At 32.3% G+C, this 23,176-nt stretch overlaps 1 protein-coding gene across 1 annotated transcript in view; it reads left to right on the top strand.

Annotated features, from left to right (window-relative positions):
- Nucleotides 1–2,465: 2,465 nt before the first annotated feature.
- LOC148312399 (uncharacterized) overlaps nucleotides 2,466–23,176 on the top strand; it is a 49,593-nt gene continuing 28,882 nt past the window's right edge. The window contains exons 1-15 of the mRNA XM_088277430.1: nucleotides 2,466–2,525; nucleotides 6,150–6,369; nucleotides 7,358–7,521; nucleotides 8,310–8,456; nucleotides 9,648–9,853; nucleotides 10,005–10,236; nucleotides 10,957–11,178; nucleotides 12,305–12,405; nucleotides 13,055–13,223; nucleotides 14,287–14,461; nucleotides 19,319–19,546; nucleotides 20,082–20,245; nucleotides 20,358–20,501; nucleotides 20,939–21,144; nucleotides 22,292–22,523. Of these exons, the coding sequence (XP_088133556.1) occupies nucleotides 6,152–6,369; nucleotides 7,358–7,521; nucleotides 8,310–8,456; nucleotides 9,648–9,853; nucleotides 10,005–10,236; nucleotides 10,957–11,178; nucleotides 12,305–12,405; nucleotides 13,055–13,223; nucleotides 14,287–14,461; nucleotides 19,319–19,546; nucleotides 20,082–20,245; nucleotides 20,358–20,501; nucleotides 20,939–21,144; nucleotides 22,292–22,523 (2,608 nt within the window). The 5' untranslated portion in view covers nucleotides 2,466–2,525; nucleotides 6,150–6,151. The remainder of the gene's footprint in view (nucleotides 2,526–6,149; nucleotides 6,370–7,357; nucleotides 7,522–8,309; nucleotides 8,457–9,647; nucleotides 9,854–10,004; nucleotides 10,237–10,956; nucleotides 11,179–12,304; nucleotides 12,406–13,054; nucleotides 13,224–14,286; nucleotides 14,462–19,318; nucleotides 19,547–20,081; nucleotides 20,246–20,357; nucleotides 20,502–20,938; nucleotides 21,145–22,291; nucleotides 22,524–23,176) is intronic.

The following is a 23,176-nucleotide window of genomic DNA, read 5'->3' on the forward strand; positions in this document are numbered from 1 at the left end:
TTACATATTTCATCTACATCAAATCTTCATTTTTATTTGGTTTTATAGTTGTAATGTATCCTGTATTATGTGCAAATTTTAGAATCTTTTTCTTCATCCAGGATCGGTCCCTAGGGGAGCATATGCTACTATAAGTCGTCTTCAGGCCACCCTGTCACGCGCCATTGTCCAGCATCCCAAAGTTCCGCTGAGTACAGTCAGTGAATGGTGATCGGCGGTGATCTGGGGTGCCGAAATCTTCATGGTTGGAAGAGATACGAGGGATAAATACTCTCATGCGATATTCCCAGGACGTGTCCTAACCATGTCTATCTTCCCCTTTCGAGAGTTTCCAATATGAGAGACTGCTGCGTTCTTCACCTCACTTCTTCATTCCTGAAGAAGTCATACCATCTTAAACCCAGTATTTGCTTCAGCCAGCTGTTAACAAAACTTTTTTAAGTTTTTTGCTCTAAGTTTTAGTAAGGCACCACGACTCGCATCTGTTAGGATGCAGGCATTAAAGAGGAGACACTTGGTTTTTATCAAGCAAAGCAGCGAGTCCCAAACATTGCACATTTGATTCAATATGGCTCCTGCCATTCTGAGTCGTATGTTCAATTCCTTCTGAATACTACCATCCTCAATCATGTTTTTTTTATCATAGATAAGCTGAATTGCACATGATAATGGTCTTTTTGGAATTCACTCAAAGGCCTTACCGATCAGAGTTTATTTGGAGGGAGTCAATCATCTCTTTCAAGACTGATCGATATTTCCGGACTCACTGTAATTTATTGGCAAGGAGTGATGAAGAGAAACAGATCTAGTACTCGACCTTGCTTCACCCCAGTAGAGATTTCAAAGAGATCACTGAACACATCATCAATTTTAACACAGCATTCACAGTTAGTGTGAACCGTCCGATAATGGCTACAATCTTGACAGGAACTCCAAATGCTGCGATGATGTTCTAAAAAGCAGATCTGTGCAAGTTATTAAATGATTTTTCACAATGTACAAATTTAGTAGACTTTGTTTAAAATAAAGTAAATCAAATAAATATGCATACAGTTCATTATTCTTAAGTGACCTAAATGGCATTTAAGGGTCATCACAACGCAATATTTTTAAATATATTTTATATTATGAACTCTTTACTCATAAAATTCAATTAAAAAATTACACATAAATAAAATTTTATTAAAATGGTTCTATTTTAAACCAATCATTTCTATTTTTATAGGTGATATTCCCAAATCGGAACACTCAGAAATCAGAATCTGAAAATATAAATTCAGTTCTCAGATTTTTTTAATTTTAGCGTGATAATGATTTTTTTAAATTAATATATCATCCAAATGTAAAGGGTTTAAGGTTGAAGAACTATGAATAAAAATACAAAGTTGCGATGCCCCTATATATAGTATTCGATCTGGTCATTAGTTTTATAAACATAAGAGATAATATTGTTTTCCCTTAAAGATATCAAAAGAGGAAAATGGGGTATTTTTAATCATTAATATTTTTTCAATCGACTTATAATGGAAAACTAAATAATAATAACTACATCAAGAAACTTCCTTGAGTTCCTAACCGAATTCTGCTTATCTCCGTTTTCCACCTATTACTTATTTTTTATTATATTTCCTATAAAGCGGTTATGTCCTTAATGGTCATTTATATCTCGTCAAATACATTCCACTGCTTTATCTAATAATATGGACCACAGGATGATCACCCTGCCTTCATAAAACAAATTAAAGTTATTGTTATATGAAGTGTATTGTTAGGCAAGTTAGCTTGAGTACACTTACATAAAGGTCTCACTAATAGACAATACGATATTCTTATTACCTGACTGCCTCTAAATAATATATATATATATATATATATATATATATATATATATATATATATATATATATATATATATATATATATATATATATATAAATGCAAGGGAGAATTCACTTTATTCTACCTATAGTCCGAGCTATTATTTGATTTGAGTGTCACAAAAACTTGGAATATACAATGACAGGAATTAAAAATTATAATAAAATGAAAATCAAGAAATAAAAACCCTTATTGGTACAAAAAAAAACTTACAAGATTTTAAAATTATATAATTTTGGGAAGCCAAGTTCTATTTTGGGAATATAATCTCCCAGTTGATCTACAGATCGAAGTTGGAGGGTAAATGTAATATACACTTTCATAACTTTAATCTCTTGCATCTCGACTTCAACATTGTTTGGAAGATAAACATAGAAATGAATGCTTTTTATAAGGTATTTTTCAATGCTGATCCAGTTTCGGTTGGTGACCGCAAGAATAAATATCAAACGCAAAACTTCTTATGCTGGTTTGCTAATGTCGTTTATTAAAAATGAATTTAATAAGTGCTAAAAATTTTTGAGTTCATTTTACCCAGCATTACTCCTTATTATCTACTTATAAAGAAACACATTGAGATGAGACTCAGTGTTATTAAAGTTATTAGACAAATATTATCATAGAAAGTGGAAGGAACATATACAGAGGTAAACATTGTCATTTCTTAATCTAAAACTGTTTATACTTATAAATAACTTTCTACAATAAAAACAACTCATCTATAAAGACTAAGAAAGCATAAGTAAAATTTGTGCCATTATTGCTTTTTTGGAAATTGTGGATAACTAGATATGCATTTCAAACTTGTGCGTACATAAACAGATGTTAAGTTAACTGAATTTTGTAGAATTTACAAAGCCATTCAAAAACTGTTTGCATTTACCTAGATTATTATCCCGTGTATTGTTAGCACTTCTTTCCAAAATTTTACATTGCACTGCAGTGCCCATCTAAGCTGTTTTAATCAAAATAAATGTTCTAATACATATTCTTTTTATAAATATATTAGATGGAATCGCAACGCGTTGAAGTACTTCAGGAGAAGCACTTTAATATCACTTTAAACGTGCTGAATACATAAGAACTTTTCATTTAATGCACTTGTACTCGTACCGAGTACGTTATTTTGGCTGCAATAGAATATTGATATTGTTGATCATGAAATAACCAAATGATCAATGACACGTTTTGAATATTAAGATGTATAAATTATATTTCATTCAATTTATTCTGTTACTAATCAAAAAACTTTATCTCCCAGCATAAACTATTGAAAAAACATCAATCGGGAACTTGGTTATAGTATTTATAGCTTGTTCCACTTGATCAAAACAGTCACCTGTGGAAATGCGAGATTATCTTAAACTGTTTTGGTTGAAATTGTATAGTTTATTAACGATAGTAGCATACAACCTGTATCACATTTTACTTGATTATTTAATAGTTAAAAAATATCTTTATACATAATTATATGAAAACTGTAATGATGAAAAATTGGATTATTTATATAGCTACTCCCATTACACAGAAGAGCTCAAAGTGCTTAACTATGAATAATATTGAAATTTTAAATGGAAAAATTAACTTAAATTTAAAAGTACTTTTATGTTTCTAATGTTAATTGGTAACTTTTCGATATACAAGGACAATTTTTTATGTAGTACTTAGAGATCAAGTATATATAATGAGTAGGTGCTTTTACTCAGTACTTCTTGCCTGTATTTGGAACTCCTATTGTCCTATCTGAAAATGAAAAATATAAATTCAAACTCGCTAAACAATAAGACTTGTATTATATTCCTTTTAGATCGATTATTCTAAGCGGAAAAATAATTAGACTAAAGTTTTGTATTGATATTTCTCAATATAATTGCATTTAACAAAATAAAACAAACTTTTATGTCATATATACAACCCCTACCTTGTTTGTATATAAAATAGAATTTTGTCTAGCCTGCCACCAGTCTGATGATGTCGGTAATGATGAAACCCGGTCAGTAATAAATTAAATAAAACTGGAAAAAACTTTAAATTTTTTGTTTCATTATAGAAAAAAATATGTATAATTTGGTAAATGTTCTCTTAAAATTTAATGATCTTCATTTGATGTTCCATAATCTCAACAATTTAAATACTAAGATAAAGTGCTAATTGGAATATTGCACGGGTAATTATACTCATATACTCGTGCAGACTGACTATAAAACAAAGATTACAAATATTAAGACAATGTATCATATTGAGTACTAGTCCATCGAAACTTATTCGGCCAAATTTCAAGCTAACAAGTCGGCAAACTAGTCGGTTCAGCACACAAGTGAGGAATATTTATTAAAAGAAAATAAATTGTCTTTCATAAAAGTGAGTAGAAAAATTAACTTTTTGCAATCAAGTACACCATATTAAAAATAAGAATAGAAATGTCTCAGAGAGGAAGAAATTGCTTCCTCTCTGAGAGACATTTCTATTCTGAATATGGAAATCTAGAGGACATGGAAATCATTAACATTTAGATGGCTTACAACCTGCTACAGGTGGGCTTCACTTTTTTGCCCATGTTTGAATATCTATTCATTCAAACCCTTCTCCGCACCCCAATGGTGCATAGGGCACTGCATCATATAAACGCAGTGATATCTTGATCATTAACACATGAAGGAAAGGTGATCAGCCCCCCGCTTTAGTTACCAGTCCAGGGTAATATTGAATAAATATTAGTGAAAAAAATCACTTATATTTATTTGACCCTCCCTGGGAATCAAACCCGGGACCTCCAGTATGGTAGCCGAGCGTGCTGACCATTACACTACGCAGGCGGACAAATCTATAGCACTTGATATTTAAATTTGAAGTCCAATATATTCAATTGATTATTACTATTATCAATAAGAGATGAGTTGTTCTCAAGTAAGAAATCAAGATGGCCAAAGTACCAATTTAATTTTTGACACATCACTCCCAAGTATTTTTATTATTTCTTCTAACCTTATCCGCACTCAATGGTGCATAGGCCACTGCATCGTATAGAACCAGAATATTAGCCAGTCCAGGTTGATATTAAATAAATATTTGAGTGAAAAATCATATTTATTTTGACCCCCCTGGAAATCGAACGCTGTAGCGAAACATGCTAACCACTAACTACACTATAAAGGCGGACAGTACTAACATTATGAGCAATTACATTGATACCAATTAACATAATTATTCGATAAAAATCAAATTAAAGGCAAATATTTTCATTGATTTATAATAATTTCAGTTTTTTTTGTGCCCTGTACTTCTTCAAATTTTTTTAGGTATGCTATTATTTCTATTGGTTTTTTTTTTAATGTGTGTTATACGATGTATAACACACAATGAAAAAAATGTATTTACCTTAAAGTCTTGCACATTTCGCATCAAGGTTTGGAATAAAGATAAATAAATAAGAAAATGAAAGTGTATGTTACTATAATAAGAACCAGTTTATAAATGTTTTTATTGATCTACAGTACAAGTTTACTCTGCAGGAAGAAACATTGTTTTCTTGTATTAATTTTTTTTAAATACCTTATATTATTATGTACTTACTTAAGTATTAAGAAATCTGGGTCATAAGACAAAATGATAAAGTCAGCACCTCCAAATTTTAGACAATGCCATCGTTCTTATCTTGATCAAACATACGGGAATAACACCAGAACTGCAATTGATGTTTATCCAGATTTGTGACCCATTTTTCGGTTCTTATCACTGATTTTATATTTGCTAAAATCTTTAAATAATCTTTTGAAAGTATCATAAAAAAATAATGGAAATTTTTAATACATACATACTATTTACATATATCATATACTAAGCTAATAAATACAGGTAGTTTTACAAGGTTATTGGTAATCGAAAATATTTCTTAAGAAATGTTAAAGTATTGGCTTTAAAGTATTGTTTGTAAAAATATTTTTTTACTCATGCATGATGTGGCCATTTGTATGCAATGGTCTTATTGTCAATCTATTTCTTCTCCATTTCCTTTCCTATGTAGCTGTAATGTCCTTTACCCCAAACTCCTCCATTTATGTCATCTACATCCTATCAAATATACTTGTAGAACCAAGAACCTGAAGCGCTGGACTAAATCATATAATTATCGATCAAGTGAACACCGCTCAAATCTTATGTTGCACCTTGTGAACGATTGGGTGCAAACACTGTACTAAGTGAATCTAATTAAAAGGGGCTCTACTATCCCTAAGCATATTTGGATGAAAAATGCAAAATTTTCTTTACAGAAATGATATTCGGTCTATGGGATTTGGCGATTCTAGCGATAGGCTTATTAAGTACCCTACTGTGGTATGCAAATCATCTCAATGCATATTTCCATCATCGGGGAGTCATCAGTACTAAGAATGCCCTTCCTTTCTTTGGACACATGTTTCGGATATTTTTTGGGAAAGAGCACATTCTGCAGACGGTTTATAGAGCTTACCACTCCCATACGGACGACAAGTAAGTATGAACATTGTCTTTCATATTTTTAAGTAGAGCTTTAAAGATTTACATGTATGCTGTTGCGAAAGTTGTATCATATTATTTATTATAATTTAGTTCACTAGTATGGCCTTACAAAAGTGATGCCGGAGTGAATCCAGATCTCGTTACTTCACTTGGGAAATCTAATACTAAATATCAAATACAACCATTAAATATCTATAAGAAATCAAAAAATGGAAGAGGATTATAGTGAATACAAACTCTTACTGTTTTGTCACTGTTCTGACTAAATCTCTTATCCACAAAAGTTCTTTTTAAAATCCTAAAAAACTGTTGTCTTTATTGTAATAATATTCTTTCAATGTTATTTGTTTTTAAAAATTAGTCTAACTTTTTTTACTGTATTTTTAGAACAAGTGTATTAAGTGAACAAGGTATATTATGGTGGAGATTGACCGGAGCATTTTGTGCACAATGCGAGCATTCAGGTAGTCAGTACACCGAGCCGAGTGCTCCATCCATAGTTTCGGATACTCTGTGATGCTCGCCGCGAGTAATGTTACGACGTTATGGTACGACGAAATGCTCCGGTCAGTCTCCACCTTTATAGACAAAAAAAGAGAATGTGGGAAAGAAAGCTGTGATTGGCTGGTATGAGTGGTAACAAACAGCTATCAAAGAGCAATTACCAAATTTGCTTTACAAAATATGTAAAAACTATGGATGAGATGAATGACTGAAGTCATTGTGCATCCTGTATTCTTCTTTTTACCCGTTCAACATATTCTTGTAGCAAAAAAAAAATCTTATAAAAAAAACTGCACACCATATATGGGTACAAACAAAAATGTACATTAAACATGGAAAAATATTTATTAATTATATTAGAAAGGTTGAATTACTTGTTTCAATAAATAGTATATAAATCCACAATTTCTATAATTAGTTCAAAAATGGTACAAAATAAGAGTCATCATGTTTGTTTAGAAATTGATTCTTGCAGATTTTTTGGATTTTATGCCTTCAATAACCCGACGATGGTTATAAAGGATTTGGATCTTATCAAAAAGATAACTGTCAAGGACTTTGATAGTTTTATGGACCACAAAGTGTTCATGGATGAAGATGCCGATCCGCTATTTGGAAAAAACTTATTCTTCTTAAAAGGTATTTCCATTTCAAACTACATTAATACAGTCCCAAAGATATTGCATCATTTATGGTGGTAGTTGATGCATTGGTGCAAAATTTAACAAAAACAACTGCAACTGTTGTATGTAAATTTATTTAATATTTTTTCTGATATGGATTATGTGAATAAATCAATGTCATCCCAACTGCCTAAACTTCCGTCCACATTGATTTTTTTTGTGACTTTTTACATAAATTTCATGAATAAAAATTTTATTCATGAAATTGCTTCAAACAACAAAAAAAATCACAGCAAAATAGGTTTATAACACCTATATAATATTAAATATATTAATGATTATTATTATTTGATTATATTTGAGTCCGCCTCCATAGTCAGCATGCTCGACTACCATACTGGAAGTCCCGGGTTTTGATTCCCAGGGGGGGGGGTCAAATAAATGATTTTTTTACTCTAATATTTATTCAATAATACCCTGGACTGGTACCTGAAACGGAGGGCTGATCACCTTTCCTTCACGTGTTAATGATCAAGATAACAATGCGTTTATATGATGCAGTGCTGTATGCACCATCGGGTGCGGAAAAGGTTTTGAATTTTGAAATTGAATTATTGAGAACCATTTTTGTTTTTGTTTAATGTATGATTTACCATTTATGATGTAAAAATGGCAAATTTACTTTAAGCATAGAAAATATTAAGAAAATTTTCAAATTCTGATCTAAAAGAGATCTAACTGAATATTTATGATGTGGCAAATCATGATTGAGGACTGGTTTAAAATATTTATATTTACTTTTAGGACAAAAATGGAGAGATATGAGAATAGCAATGAGTCCGGCATACACCGGGTCCAAAATGAAAAATATGCTACCATTTGTATTGGAATGCGCACAGCAAATGATCGTATATTTTAAAAGAGAAGCGTTGCAAGAGAAAAATACTACAGGTGAAATTATCTTCTGATACTAAAAGTAATATAATGATTATGTCCAAATTTGTTTAGAAAATCTCAGATTTTACCAAAATATGTAAAAAAAAAGGTTTTCTCTATTAGTCAAAATTTGAGCATCCATCTCACTTCTTACCTTTTTTAGCAATATGCTGTACATTTTTGGAATACTACAATGTGTTTTTTTTTTTATAAATATAGTTGATTCAGATTAATTGGGACACAAAGGGACTGGAACATTTGCCCCAATTAGCCAAAATGAGTACAAAATTAAAAGAACTATATTTTATATCCTAATGGGCGTTGCATTTTAGCATTTGCCTACATATTATTTTTACTAAATTAAAGGTTTATACTATGTACATCAGATGTACTGTGGTCTTAACACATTTCGGATGGGTGTTTTTTACACCTGCCGACCACTGGCGACAGGATTATATAATTGTGTACATATAGTTTGGACCTTAACAAAGAGATTGGTACATAATATTCATATAAAAACTTGAAATATTTCTTTCCTTTTTGACTTTAAAATGAGGCTGGCGCAGAATGTAAAAATTCCATTCCCATCCGTAAATTTACTTAGTATTATCCCAAATAAGCAGCATAAGTCACCAAATTTTCCCTAATTTCGTTTGGTTATTGTTCCTTGGGATTTCGCCTTAATAATCAGCTGCCCCAACAGACTAAATTCCGATATTTTTAATTACACTTTTTTTTTTCAATGAATAATAAGTATTGCTGAATTTAATAATTCCAAAAATAATCTCCTTCGTGTTCCTGTAAACTAAGCCCTGATGGAGTTAGACACAATGTGCTGCTATGGGTTCGCACCGGTTTTGATATAGAGCAATTTGAGTGCACCATATAACAAAAAAATTATGTTGTGTCAATAACGTAAAAAGACAGTTTTAATTCAACAAATTGTATAAAAACATAAATGTTACTATGCACTTTTTTTTACACTTTCATAAAAATTATCAGAAGCTACTCACTTTAGAAACCAATAATAAAAAATGCACAATTTTGTACAAAATTAAAATGAGAACATTTAAAAATGTGATTACATAATTATTTTTTTCAATAATAAAGAAAGATTAACCGGTGACCAAATCAAATCAAATCTTGTGTATTTTGTGACCCATTCATATAATTGTTTTACATGTATTTCGTTATACCCAACTCAAGGTAAAGAATATCTCCAAGTGGAAATGAAAGATGTCTTCACTAGATTTACAAATGACGTCATCGCATCCACCGCTTTTGGAGTACAAGTCAATTCGCTAGAGGAAAAGTCAAATGAGTTCTATTTGATGGGGAAGAGGGCAACAGACTTCAGTGGAATACAATTTTTGAAGTTCTTTGGATATTCGGCATGCCCTAAACTAATGAAGGTAAAATTGTAACAGCAATGGATTGCAACATTATGAAGTGTTTCATGAGAAAAGTGAAAGGAAATAATAAAGTTTATAAAAAGAAGAAGACTGATTAGATTCCATAATGTGATTTGGAAAGCGTGAGAAATATCTTAATCTATTTTATTAGTTTTTAGGCATATCCCTGTTTCCCAAGAATGTCAAAATGTTCTTCCGCAATATAGTCGGCAGGGCAATGGAGGCCCGCGAGAGTTGCAACATTATCCGGCCCGACATGATACATCTCCTGATGCTGGCCAAGAAAGGGTCTCTCAACTACGACACGGATCCCGCCTACGCGGACGAATCAGACTTCGGAGTGTACAAAGAGAACACCAGGAAAGAGGATACCGTCAAAAGAGGTGCATATATAATTTATTACATTTGTGCAAAGATTTAATTTTATATTTTGATATAATTAATCTAACCAGCTCCTTCTTCATGGTTTTACAATTTTTGTGATGATTGGCTTGCTTCTTACATGGTCAGCCTCTTCCTCCGCTCTTCTCTTTAACTCGGCGTACCCACTAAAACACATGTCGGAGATAATTTGGTCCATGTAGGTTAAGCAGGGTCTTCCTGTGTTTGTGCCTTCGCACATGCCCTCCGCAACAGTAAGAAGCAGACCTGGGTGTCTTATATTATGGCCTATCCATTTGGCTCGCTGTTGTATTATTTTATTTAGTAAGCATCCAGCCCTGCTTAAAACCTCATAGTTCCCTACATGTTCCAACTATACCTCACATACGTTGACATTTTCATTAATTTTTACAGGAACCTAGTTTTGAAATGACCGACACGAGTCTGACGAAGTGTAAACAGAAAAAATGATTTGAAACTTCATTTGTAGGAATAAAATAAAAAATATGTGTTTTATGTTCATGGTTGAAAAATCCATACTATTTTTTTCAAAACTGCCTATGGTCCTTCTATGAAAGAATCGTTTTTGCCCCTTACCAATGTGACAAAATAATAAAGTAATAATCTTATAAATTCGACTATTAAATCAATCAACTTTGTATTTGATCTAACAGCATTAGAAATATTCCTCACTATGTGTGAATGAATTCCTAAATATTCAGATTGGACTCACGACGACCTGACAGCGCAAGCTGTGGCCTTCCTGCTGGCTGGCTTCGACACGTCTTCCACACTGCTCTGTTTCACGGCGTACGAATTGGCCCTACACCCTGAAATACAGGAGAGATTGCAGGCTGAGGTAGATGAGGTCATGACCGCCACGGGAGGAAAGCTTACCTACATGGAGCTGCAGAAGATGAAGTACATGGACATGGTCGTATCAGGTAAACCCGGGTCAGGAATGCAAAACCATATCCACTAACGTAAGTTAGTAAAGTTTTTATTTTTTTATTATTTTTTTTAAATAATAACTCGCAAAGCCTCTACTTTTACAGGCTTGACTGCAGGTAAGAAATGGAAGGTAAATGTGAAAAATACATCACACACACCCAGACCAATTTAAAATAAATTTTTCTACTATAATTATACTTTCTACTTTAAGTCTACCCAACTACGCCATGGCGTCTGTCTATTAAATTGTTAGATAAATTCTGATTCATCTGAGTGTCCCTCTTACAGCTTCCTGAGACTCCATTCTTTCCGGCAATATGCTTAAAGTAGAAAACAATCCTTTGATTTTTTTTATTACAATTGATAGTTCCTGGACGATGGAGATGTTTGCGCGTCTTGCAGTCCCAAGATGTAGCATTCTTAAGGTGTTATTATGAGATTGAAAAGTACTTACGATATTCTTACTGCGTGCAGATGCTGTATCTTGTTTTGAGTCTCTTCAAGACTAGTATCACATCACTGGCGTACCACCAAATACCTGCTTCATGTCTAAGAACAAAATAAATGAAACATGCAAATCAGCTTGTGGAAATCAAACTGTGAAAACTGGTTATCTTACTAAATAAAAAACCCTGTTCAGAAAAAAATTATGTAAATATCTAGTTTTTGCGATTGATCTTCTTATTTTATAACTATCAATACTGCTCGATATAAAAGCTTACTTTGAACACTTCCAAGAAGAAATTTACGAGGACAATAATTTAGAAACATTTTAAAATCCAAGTACAATAATTTATACCAGCTTACTTTGTAGCAGACAAAAGTGTACTTTTAAGATATTATTTAGATATATTTCTGTTTTTTGATCTTGTAATGAAAAGCTCTAACAAAAAAGATTTACCAGATCTTCATGCCTATATTCATTCTACCCTAATCCATTTAAAATCGATATTTTTTATAGTTAATTACTACTGCTCTGTACACCTCATGTGCATAACATCTATATAAATGCAACCCAATTTGTTATGTTTAACGCAATTTGCGAAGATAAGTAGAAATTTAAAATAACTCTATTATAATTCTTGCACTTTTAATAGGCTTGCAATGAAATAATTTCAGAATCCCTGAGAATGTGGCCGCCAGACAGTCAGTTAGAAAGAGTATGTTCCAAGCCATACACCCTACCTCCACAGAACGATGTTACTTCAGTGAGATACCAGGTAAAGTCCTTCATGGGAAAATAATTCAATATTACCTAAACTAAATTTAAAGATGTTCTGCTTTGTCACTAGTATCGAAGCTATTATGTCACTAGTTTTGGAGCTATAATGTCACTAGTATCACAGCTATGATGTCAATTATATCAAAGCTATGATGTCATTTATATTACAGCTATAATGACGCTAATGATATTGCTAGTATTTGAACTATAATGTCACTAGTATCGGAAGTATGACAATACATTCCCCGAGTGTTCATTAATTGCAAAATCTAATTTTTATTTTAGCAGTGTTAATAAGATCAATCTCAGTAAGTTTAAATTCCTGGGTTTGAGGTTAAACAAAACCAATTTTAAAAATATCCTTGTCGTTACAAAAAATTTCTAAATATCTAGATATAATCTAAATTTTTTTACAGTATTGATGACCAGTTGCAACTCTGAACTATTGTAATAAGAAGAAGATATAGGATTTATTAAACTTATTGAAATTATCCGTGTATCATTATAAAAATATTAAAAATTACTATGATTTAGCGTTTTTTTAATAGTTTTATTTAAAAGTTTATTTATAAAGACAAATAAAAACATGAATGTATTGTTTTTCCCATTGTATGATTCAACATGTTTTGATGTAATTTATTTGACAGATAAGGAAGAACGATGACCTCTGGATACCAATCTATTCCATCCATCACGATGCCAAATACCATCCAGAGCCAGAAAAATTCGACCCGGAGAGATTCTCGGATGAGAAGAAGCCATTTATGCAGCCATTTTCCTTCATACCATTTGGTGTAGGGCCCAGGGTTTGTATAGGTGATTACACATTTGAAGCATTGAGTATTTATATTCTGAAGGGGACACTACAAAACCACTGAAAATAATTTTACCAAAATGGTCCGCTTATTAGTGGGCAATAGGTTTAATCAGTCCTATAACCTTTTGTATGTGTCCAAATACTAGTTCACAAATCTAGATTATCTCCAAAAAGCAGTTATTTTTTACATTATTTTTGACATCTCAACATACACTTATGTTGAGACGTCAAAAATAATGTTAAAAAATCCTAATTGGAGATAATCCAGATTTGTAAACACGTATTTGGACACACTCAAAATGTTGTAAATAAATTAGCCGAATTATAAGATTAAATAGCAATTTAAAATCATGTTTCTAGTGTTTCTCAATTATGTGAATATAATCTAGGATTCAGACCTCACATAAAAATGAAAGAGTTTCTGTTTTAATAAAAGCTTTCCTCATCCCCTGTGTTTCGAGTTTCATTAATATATCGCTCACTCCTTTCAAGAACGTCATAAATCAAAAATCGTCAATTTTCAGTTGTGCATGTTTTCGGAATGCCCAGAAAATGTACTACATCCCACCAAAAGAGGCATATTTTTAACTTAATATTTACCCACTACAGGGCAAAAAGTGTTGTTTTTGCATTTTGAAGAAAAGGTACTGTTTAATTATTTTTTTAAATATCTTAAATAATTTTCAAATGGAGAAAAAACCTTCAGGTTTTACCTAAAATAATATGTTGCACAGTAAAAAGTTTAATAAGTGGCTTGATATTTATTTTTAATACATTCTATTATATTTTTAAACTTTAAAAACGTTCTCCTGAAAAATCAAGTATTTTGATTTATGACGTTCTTGAAAGGAGTGAGCGATATCTAGAAGTTCCAAGAATTTGAGTAGTATGGTTGTCAATCATGGGTAGAATTGGTGAATGTTACACGTATGTAAAATATTCACTTAAACCGGCCTATGACGGCGCAAGCCCTGTAAACGCCCAGACTTCCATACTCTTCTTCATCTTTGTTGAGATGTGAAAAATAATGTTAATCAGTCCTAGTAATTTTCATTGTTTCAGGGGCGAGGTTCGCAGTCATGGAGGCAAAAGCGATGATATTCCATCTGCTGGCGACATTTGATATTATAACAACGCCAAATACAACAATACCGCTCAGAATAGCCGCCGACACATTCACATTGCATTCTGCTGATGGATTTTGGCTCGGAATGAAACTGAGACAGCATTCCTCATAAATAAATCATATTTATCTACATCATCATTATTAATCAATTTAATGTTAAGGTGAACTCTGATTACTCATAAGAAATTATAATCCTGCGCATTTATTTAGGATACGTTGCTTTCAGTAACTGTTTTTTACCCGATAAATAAATTGTGATCTGAAAATAATTTGTAAGAATTCCAATAAAAAACAATTAAATTGCTAGTATGTATATGAAAAAACCCATATACTAGCAATTTAATTGCTTTTTTTTTAATTTGTATGAAATTTTGTAAACCATTTAGAAGGCAAACATTTTTTTATTTAAATATGATACTCATCAAATATACTTTGTGCGTTTTTTACCAAACTTCAGAGATAGACTTAAAAAAGAACTATGCAACAATTATTTTATGTTTATATCCATACTGTTTCTTTCTCTAAAGACAAATATTTAATACAGATTGTTTCAAAATTTGAATATAGTCCCAACGAATGAAAAAAAAATACAGAAAGAAGTTGATCCTCAAACGGTATAAACATTTACATTGAAAATTGGGAGTTTAATAAAAAAAAAATAATAAAATCTATCCACATTGGATAAATTGCTCAAATAAATTTATTATTATATAAAAGAATAGTGTAGGTATGTAGTTTTTAAGGAATATATTATGAATTTTATCAATTAGATATAACAATTAAATTTTAGAATAAAATTAATAAAAAAAATTATCTTTGATTACCATCAACAACTGACCCTACATGTTTTCCTTTTAACACCCACCGATAACACTTTTTTTTCAGGGGGATTTAAAATGTATTTTCATACATATATTGTTTTGATTGACATATTTATAAAACTAAATCCAATTTTTTTCCAATGTACTACTGTTAAAAAGCTATCATTTTTCCTTTCAAAGTTTTTCACATTAATAACTTATAAAATAAGTAATAACACGAAAAACTTTCATATTATAATAAACTAATTAAAAGTAAACATTGAAAATAACTTTGAAAATAAAAATAATGGGGTTTTAAATTTTTTTTACAGAAATTGAATTTAAATTAATTAAGTATTTTTTATAAATCATATGTAAGTAAAGAGTATGTATATGTTAAAAGAAGCATGCATGAAAATACTCATTAAAGTATGTATGAAAATAAAAGTTGTGATGATCCTTAATGCGTCTAAATAACAGACATTTATCTTATCTGAATCATAGAATTACCTTAATTATTTTCTCCAATATCATTTACTTAAATTTAAATAAAGCAGAAAAACCAGATTTTTTTTATGATTGTGTCAAAAATTTTGTGACATCGTTACGTGTATCATTATCGACAAATATATTTTTTCCTTGTAGTGGCATTCTACAATGGCATTTTTGAATGTGCAAAATGACTTATATTTGACACCAGTTTGAGTAAAACATGTTGGAATTTTTTTATGAGAATAATTAAAAAATCAAACAATGTAAATTTGTTTGTATTTTAATGACACAAATGATATACAAAATATGCAAACCACTTGTCCACACAAACACAGCAAAATGAGCTCTTTAATTAGGAGAGGTAGGACTGAAGATGAGCACCCCTTAAAATGACATTGCTGCAGAAATAGTTCGCCAAATACTATAAATATTAAGCTCTAATATTTTGGAATTTCTTGTAGAAGAATGATTCTTAATCAGTCAATTAATGAACTATGATAAATATTCCTGCAAAAGTTCTGAACTGCCGTGTAGTAGAATGACGAGATAATGTTCATATCCCTAGCTACGTATGAAATTGATAATTTTATTGTAATGGGTGTTAAGGTTCAAATATTTTATATGACAAGAATATTTGTGACACATCATTAGTAAGACTAGTATATAATGATAATGGTTTCTATTTTAATACCATATGAAGATAAATCAATAAATGAAGAAAAATCAGCAATGCATACAGTCTTTTTACTGATAATGCATTAAAATAATGTGGCTTTTGCCAATGAATAAAGCAATGCATAAAGAAGTCTTTTTAATGATAATTCATTCAAATAAAACTCCTTAAAACACAACCCATATGGGTGAAGAAGAAGTCGGAGCCTCACGCAAAGTAAAGTAAGTAAAATAATGTGTGGGCTGGAAAAAAAGAGCCGTGATAAAAAAAATACATATTTTTTACAAAAACAATATGGATATCAAAAATCTCATATTTCGTTAATAAATGCCGGATTAATATCCGGAACTTATTAACGAAATATTTTTCGTGTAGTTCGATTTAATAATGTTGAAATTTCAGTGATAAAAAAACATTTTCGTAGTACAAAACTATTGGTCAATCATTCAATGATAGACCAATAGTTTTGTAGTTCCATTCAATGATTAATCAACACCTATGAAGTTTTACATATTTCTTCTTCTTCTTTTTCCATGTTCGCTCCCTAGGTGGAGCATATGGCCAACACGAGTCGTCTCCAAGTCACTCTGTCACGCGCCATCTCCTTGGCTTCCTCCCAGGTCAGTCCGGCGTCTCGAAGTTCCGCTGAGTATAGTCGGTGAATGGTCGTCAGCGGCCTTCCGGGGCGCCGGAATCCTCGGGGTTGGAAGAAGAGACATGAGGGGTTGATACCCTCAGGTGGCATTCTAAGGACATGTCCCAACCATGTCCACCTTCTTCTCTTCAGGACTTCCAGTATGAGGGGCTGTTGAGTTCTTCTCCTCACATCGTCATTCCTGACGAAGTCATACCACTTTATACCCAGTATTCGCCTCAGGCATCTATTTTCAAAACTTGCTAGTTTCTTGCTTTGAGCTTTGGTGAGGTGCCACGACTCACATCCGTACAGCAACACTGTGAGAATGCAGGCGTTAAAGAGACGACACTTGGTTTTTGTCGAGTAAAGCAGTGAGTCCCAGACATTGCGCATTTTATTGAATATAGCTCCTGCCATTCCGAGCCGTACATTCAGTTCCTTCTGGACACTACCATCCTCCACCATGAGTGTTCCAAGGTATCTGAAGGTGTCGACTCGAACGAGCGCTCGTCCCTCACAAGTAAGATGTTGATCTCGGTCCGGACAGGCTGAGTTGCACATGACATTGGTCTTTTTGGCGTTCACTCTTAGGCCTAACCGAGCGGAGTTTATTTGGAGGGAGTCAATTATATCTTGCAGGGCTCCGATCGATGTATCTATTAGAACTGCATCGTCCGCATATTCTAAATCGCATAATTTCTGAGCAGGACTCACTGCAATTCCTCGATCCGGTGGAATTGACATTCGTAGGATGAAGTCAAACATGATGATGAAGAGAAATGGGGCTAGTACACAGCCTTGCTTCACCCCAGTAGAGACCTCAAATGGTTCACTGCACACATCATCTATTCTAACGCAGCATTCGCTGCATATTTAATAATTAACTAATAGTTTTGTAGATTCAATCGATGACTGACCAACACTTTTGCAGTTTTATTAAATGATTAACCAATAGCTTTGTAGGTTCATTCAATGATGAATCAACACTTTTGTAATATCATTAACAGATTTACCAATAGTTTGTAGATTCAATCAATGATTTATTAATACATTTGTAGTTTTATCAAATGATTAACCAATAGTTTGTAGATTCAATCAATGATTTATTAATACATTTGTAGTTTTATCAATGATTAACCAATAGTTTGTAGATTCAATCGATGACTAAACCACATTTTTGCAGTTTTATTAAATGATTATTCAATAGTTTTGTAGTTTCATTCAATGATCAACCAATAATTTTATTCATTCATTCATTCAAACCCTTATCCAAACCCCAATGGTGCATAGGGCACTGCATCATATAAACGCAGTTTTATCTCAATCGTTAACAAGTTAACACATGAAGGAAAGGTGATCAGCCCTCCCCTTCGGGTACAAGTCCAGGGTAATATTGAATAAATATTAGAGTGAAAAAATCACTACTATTTATTTGACCCCCCCCTCTGGGAATCGAATTTCGGGGCCTCGAGAACAGTAGCCTTGCGTGCTGACCATTAGACTACAGAGACAAACTTTTTTTAAATTCATTTATCATCCCACAACTAATTGAAGGTTAACCTCATTTTTTTATAATAAAATAACTAATGTAAATATTCGAACAATGCTGATATTGTATGAAATTCATGTTGCTATGCCCGTCTATTAATGGATGCAAGAGCTGTTGGTACAAGAGTCAGATAAGACCTTATCTCATTCCATTGCTCTTAAACGTTCAGTAAACAAAGTTTGAACAAAGTAAACAATTCAAACTTATTCATGCAGAATATTATCATTTGAGGCTAAGTCAATATGAACCGAATGTGACTCTTTGGGTATAAAAAAAATAATACCTAAAAAGCAGTCAAGTTTCAGTGGTTATTTTGAAAAATACTAGTAAAAGATATTCTTTGTTATAATAAAAGAAGTGAATTCTAAAGTTCAATGTGATTGGAAGGAAACATCTAAAGGTGGAAAGGAAATTTGATATAAAGAATAGTGTTTTCATCCAGATCCATCCGGGCTTTGTATTGTTGTGTTATTTTATGGAAATAGTTTAGCATTACGTTTATCGAGAATTCTGGAAGACATAAGCTTAGAAAATTTATCTGTAAAACCCAAGGCTCAAAAAAGGGAAGCCACTTTGATTCGATTTCATTTTTCTATTTTTATGTTTAAAAATATTTTTTTTTTGGAATTGATTTTTTTTACTGTATTTTAGCTTATCATAGTATAAAAGTGGAGATGCCATATATTTGAAATCTAGTTCAAATATAGTTGGCATCTTTTATTGTCACAAATAAAAAATGAAAGAGAATCAGAAATTGTGTTTTCGATTTCAACAGTGAAAATATTTTGTTTTACTAATTGACACATTAATATTTCAGCTTTAAAAGCATGGCGTGGAATCTTTGGGAATGGATTTTGCTGCTAGTAGTTATTGTTGCATCCATTTTGTATTATGGACATTGGCTAAACGGTCACTTTAAGAGAAAGGGCGTGAAATACATAGAGACAACAATTCCATTATTTGGGCACATGTGGAACATATTTCTAGGGAAGGAACATTTTATAGAAGCCGTCTACAAGACATACAATAAACATACTGATGAAAAGTAAGTCAAATATTTAAAGTTTGTCAAAGATGAGATAACATGACAATGTACAAGGCCCCAGGTGGGTCAGTAAAAATGCCCTGGAATGGCTTTGTGTAATTCAGAGTCAGGATATACAACATCAACTGTCAGATTGTGAAATTTGCTTGTGTTTGCAACAATCAATTGTGAAATTTGCAACGAACACCGTAATTATGACATATATTATTTAATATTTGATCACTGATTTTCTTGAGATCCTAAATTAAGTATTTATCTGTTGGCACACATTCTGATACCTTGATAATATCCACCGTCAATATGAGACACAGTTTATTTGCTCAAACCTCAGTTTCTCTGTTGGCTTAAAACGTAGCTGATTTTTGAAACTATTGACATCTGTGGAAATAATTATAAAGATTTTTTTTTGTATATAGTTCCATAGTAAATTTTGAACATATACGTTCTAGAAGCGTGATGTTATTGAAGGTAGCTTCTAAAGTTCCTGGTGATACACCAATTCGTAGATCCTTTGCAGGTAAAACATTGATTCTAGGTATGTGGGTTTTTATGCATTTCGAAACCGCATTGTCATCCTTCGTGACTTGGAGTTGATAAAGCAGATTGGAGTAAAAGAATTTGATAACTTCATTGACCATAGGATATTTATGGATGAGGAAGCCGATCCACTGTTTGGAAAGAATCTATTCTTCTTAAGAGGTACCTCTGTAAATTTTTACATCATAATATTTTTTTGCATCAGAAAAATATACTTTTAAAGTAAGCACATTTATTTAAAGTTTATATAAATTGAATGTGGGGTATTATGCAGGTCAGAAATGGAGAGATATGAGAGTGTCCATGAGTCCAGCCTACACCGGATCAAAAATGAAAAATATGTTTCCGATGATTGTGGAATGTGCGGAGCAAAGTGTTGCCTACTTTAAGAAAGTGGCTAAACAATCTCCAGCTAAAGGTTTGTTACCATTACTTGATAAAAATATATTTCACTCATTTCAACACACAATAATAAAACGCCACAGAAATATTTTATTGCGGCAGCAGAGCGACAGCAGAGAGGCACTAAGATAAACATTTGTAGCTCAATTTTATCATGTAACTGTAAGAAACCGTATTTTTCAGTAGAATTTCTTGTACAGTTACTGAAAAGCACGAAAGTAAAGCTATTCTCTATTAAAAATTTCAAAACCCATGGATTTTGTATTTGTAGAAGAAAGACTTGTTGACTGAGATTAAAGTTTCGATATTTGCAGTTCAATCTTCTACCATTGTGCTTTTACTTTTATAGGACCATAAAGCCTCTTAGTGCCAAGAAACAATTGTGAGTGACAAATGCGTAATGGATTAAATAATTTCACAAATAAGTTAAATTTGCATGATTATATTTTGCAGAGGCTGGTTACATCGAGGTAGAGATGAAAGATGTATTCACAAGATATACAAACGACGTAATAGCTTCAACGGCTTTCGGAATGAAAGTAAACTCTCTAGAAGAACAAAGTAACAAATTTTACTTGATGGGCAAGAAGGCCACAGACTTCAGCGGAATACAGTTTCTTAAGTTCCTAGGATACGGGTCCATGCCTAAAGTTATGAAGGTAAATTAATATCGATCGGTAGAGTTTGACAAACAAGAAAATATGAATGGCATTTTTTGCCTACTACTTTTCTCTCAGCAATCTGTTTTTTTTTCATGGTCCATTCCTTAACCGAAATGGCTTTTTACATATTTAATGACACCTTAATTTTGTAGTATTTCTACTCTCCTAATATATTTATTGCAAATACAAATAAAGAAAAATTTACAGTTCTAGCAAACTGGTGCGAACCGGCTGAATCCCTTCACTACCAATATGTATATATTTTACAATATAATATACACTTTTTTACATAAAAATTAAACAAATAGAAATTAGAAACATTCATATCCACTGATTAATTACAGTAAAAATTTTCATCCAAAAAGAATATTGTAGACTGATTTCAACTTAATAAATTAAAACCCAGATTTTATTCATTATCTTATTTATATAGATTTTAAAACCGTTTTCAACCCATTTAGTTCAAAAGTTTTACGCAATCTACCTTTGAGCAGAATTCATTTATGATCATCTTAAAAATGCACATTCACTATCTGAATTCAAAAAAGATGTTAAAAATCTCGAATTTCAGTAGACTAATGAAGAATATACATATATGGTGATCCAATTTAACCAACCTACATAAACTACAGAATATATCGTTTTGCGCTTTTCAATCAAACCTTTTATACCATTAGTATTTCGAAAAAAAAACAATTAAAAATACAATATTTGTAAATATACAAAAAATCTGAAATTGGCAAAAAGAAAATTTCTTAAAGAGTAATTTGCTGTTTAATTGAATTATTTATATTACCTTTAGTATGAGAGAGAGAAAACCAATATCCACAAAGGTGCATAGGGCACTGCGTCATATAAACGCAGTGTTACCTTGATCACACATGAAGGAAAGGTGATCAGCCCTCCGCTTCAGGTACCAGACCAGGGTAGTATTTAATAAATATTACAGTGAAAAAATCACTTCTATTTATTTGAACCGCCCCTGGGAATCGAACCCGGGACCTCCAGAATGGTAGCCGAGCGTGCTGACCATTACACTACGGAGGCGGACGATGACCATTACACTACGGAGGCGACCTTAAGTATACCATAAGAATACTTTTTTTTATTATTTTTTATTTATTACCTTCCAATGGAATTTCAGTTCTTCAAAATACCTCTTTTCTCGGCTCCGGTGGCCTCCTTCTTCCGTGGCCTTGTACACGACACCATGGCGGCACGGGAAGCCTCCAGCGTCAGTCGCCCTGACATGATCCAGCTGCTCATGATGGCTCGCCAGGGCTCCCTGAAGTATGAGAGCGAGCCCTCCGTGGCAGACGACACGGGCTTTGCCACCATCAACAAGTCGGCCATGAAACAAGACTCTGCCAAAAGAGGTGACACTTTATAAATAAATAAAAATAGATAAAAATATTAGATTGATTTATTAAATGCGTACATATGTATAGTTTGTGTGCCTCCATAGCATAGTGGTTAGCCCGCTAGGCTACCATACTGGAAGTCCCGGGTTAGATTCCTAAGAGGGTTAAAATAAATATTAGTGATTTTTTTATTTTATTTGACCCTGGACTGGTACCTAAAGCGGAAGGCAGATCACCTTTCCTTCGTGTATTTAATGATCAAGATAACACTGCTTCTATATGATGCAGTGCCCTATCCACCATTGGGTGCGGATAAGGGTAAGAAGTATATACAGTTAAAAAAAGGTTGCAAATCGCAAAACTGTAAACACCGAGACTACTCTCAGCTAATGAGTTCATATGCGTCCGCATGGATTTTTTAAAAAGAAAAAACTGATTGCCTTTGTTTTAACATTATAACATGAAAATTTTTAATATTATTGCTTAACTGCCAAAAAGATAAATATAGCTGTGTCCATCAATAAATTATCACATCTCAATGTCATAATTATCCTCAGAGATGTCTCTGCGTGTTCCAATATTGAGACTGCCAATAAGACTTGACCTTGACTAGCAAAATGAGTGGAAAAGTGGTATGTGTAAACAAACAAAAAATATATAGCCGGTGT

Source organism: Brachycentrus maculatus, unplaced genomic scaffold (genome assembly GCF_059751285.1).
Source record: "Brachycentrus maculatus isolate JH-2025_06_01 unplaced genomic scaffold, ASM5975128v1 h1tg000042l, whole genome shotgun sequence".
Lineage (NCBI taxonomy): Eukaryota > Metazoa > Arthropoda > Insecta > Trichoptera > Brachycentridae > Brachycentrus > Brachycentrus maculatus.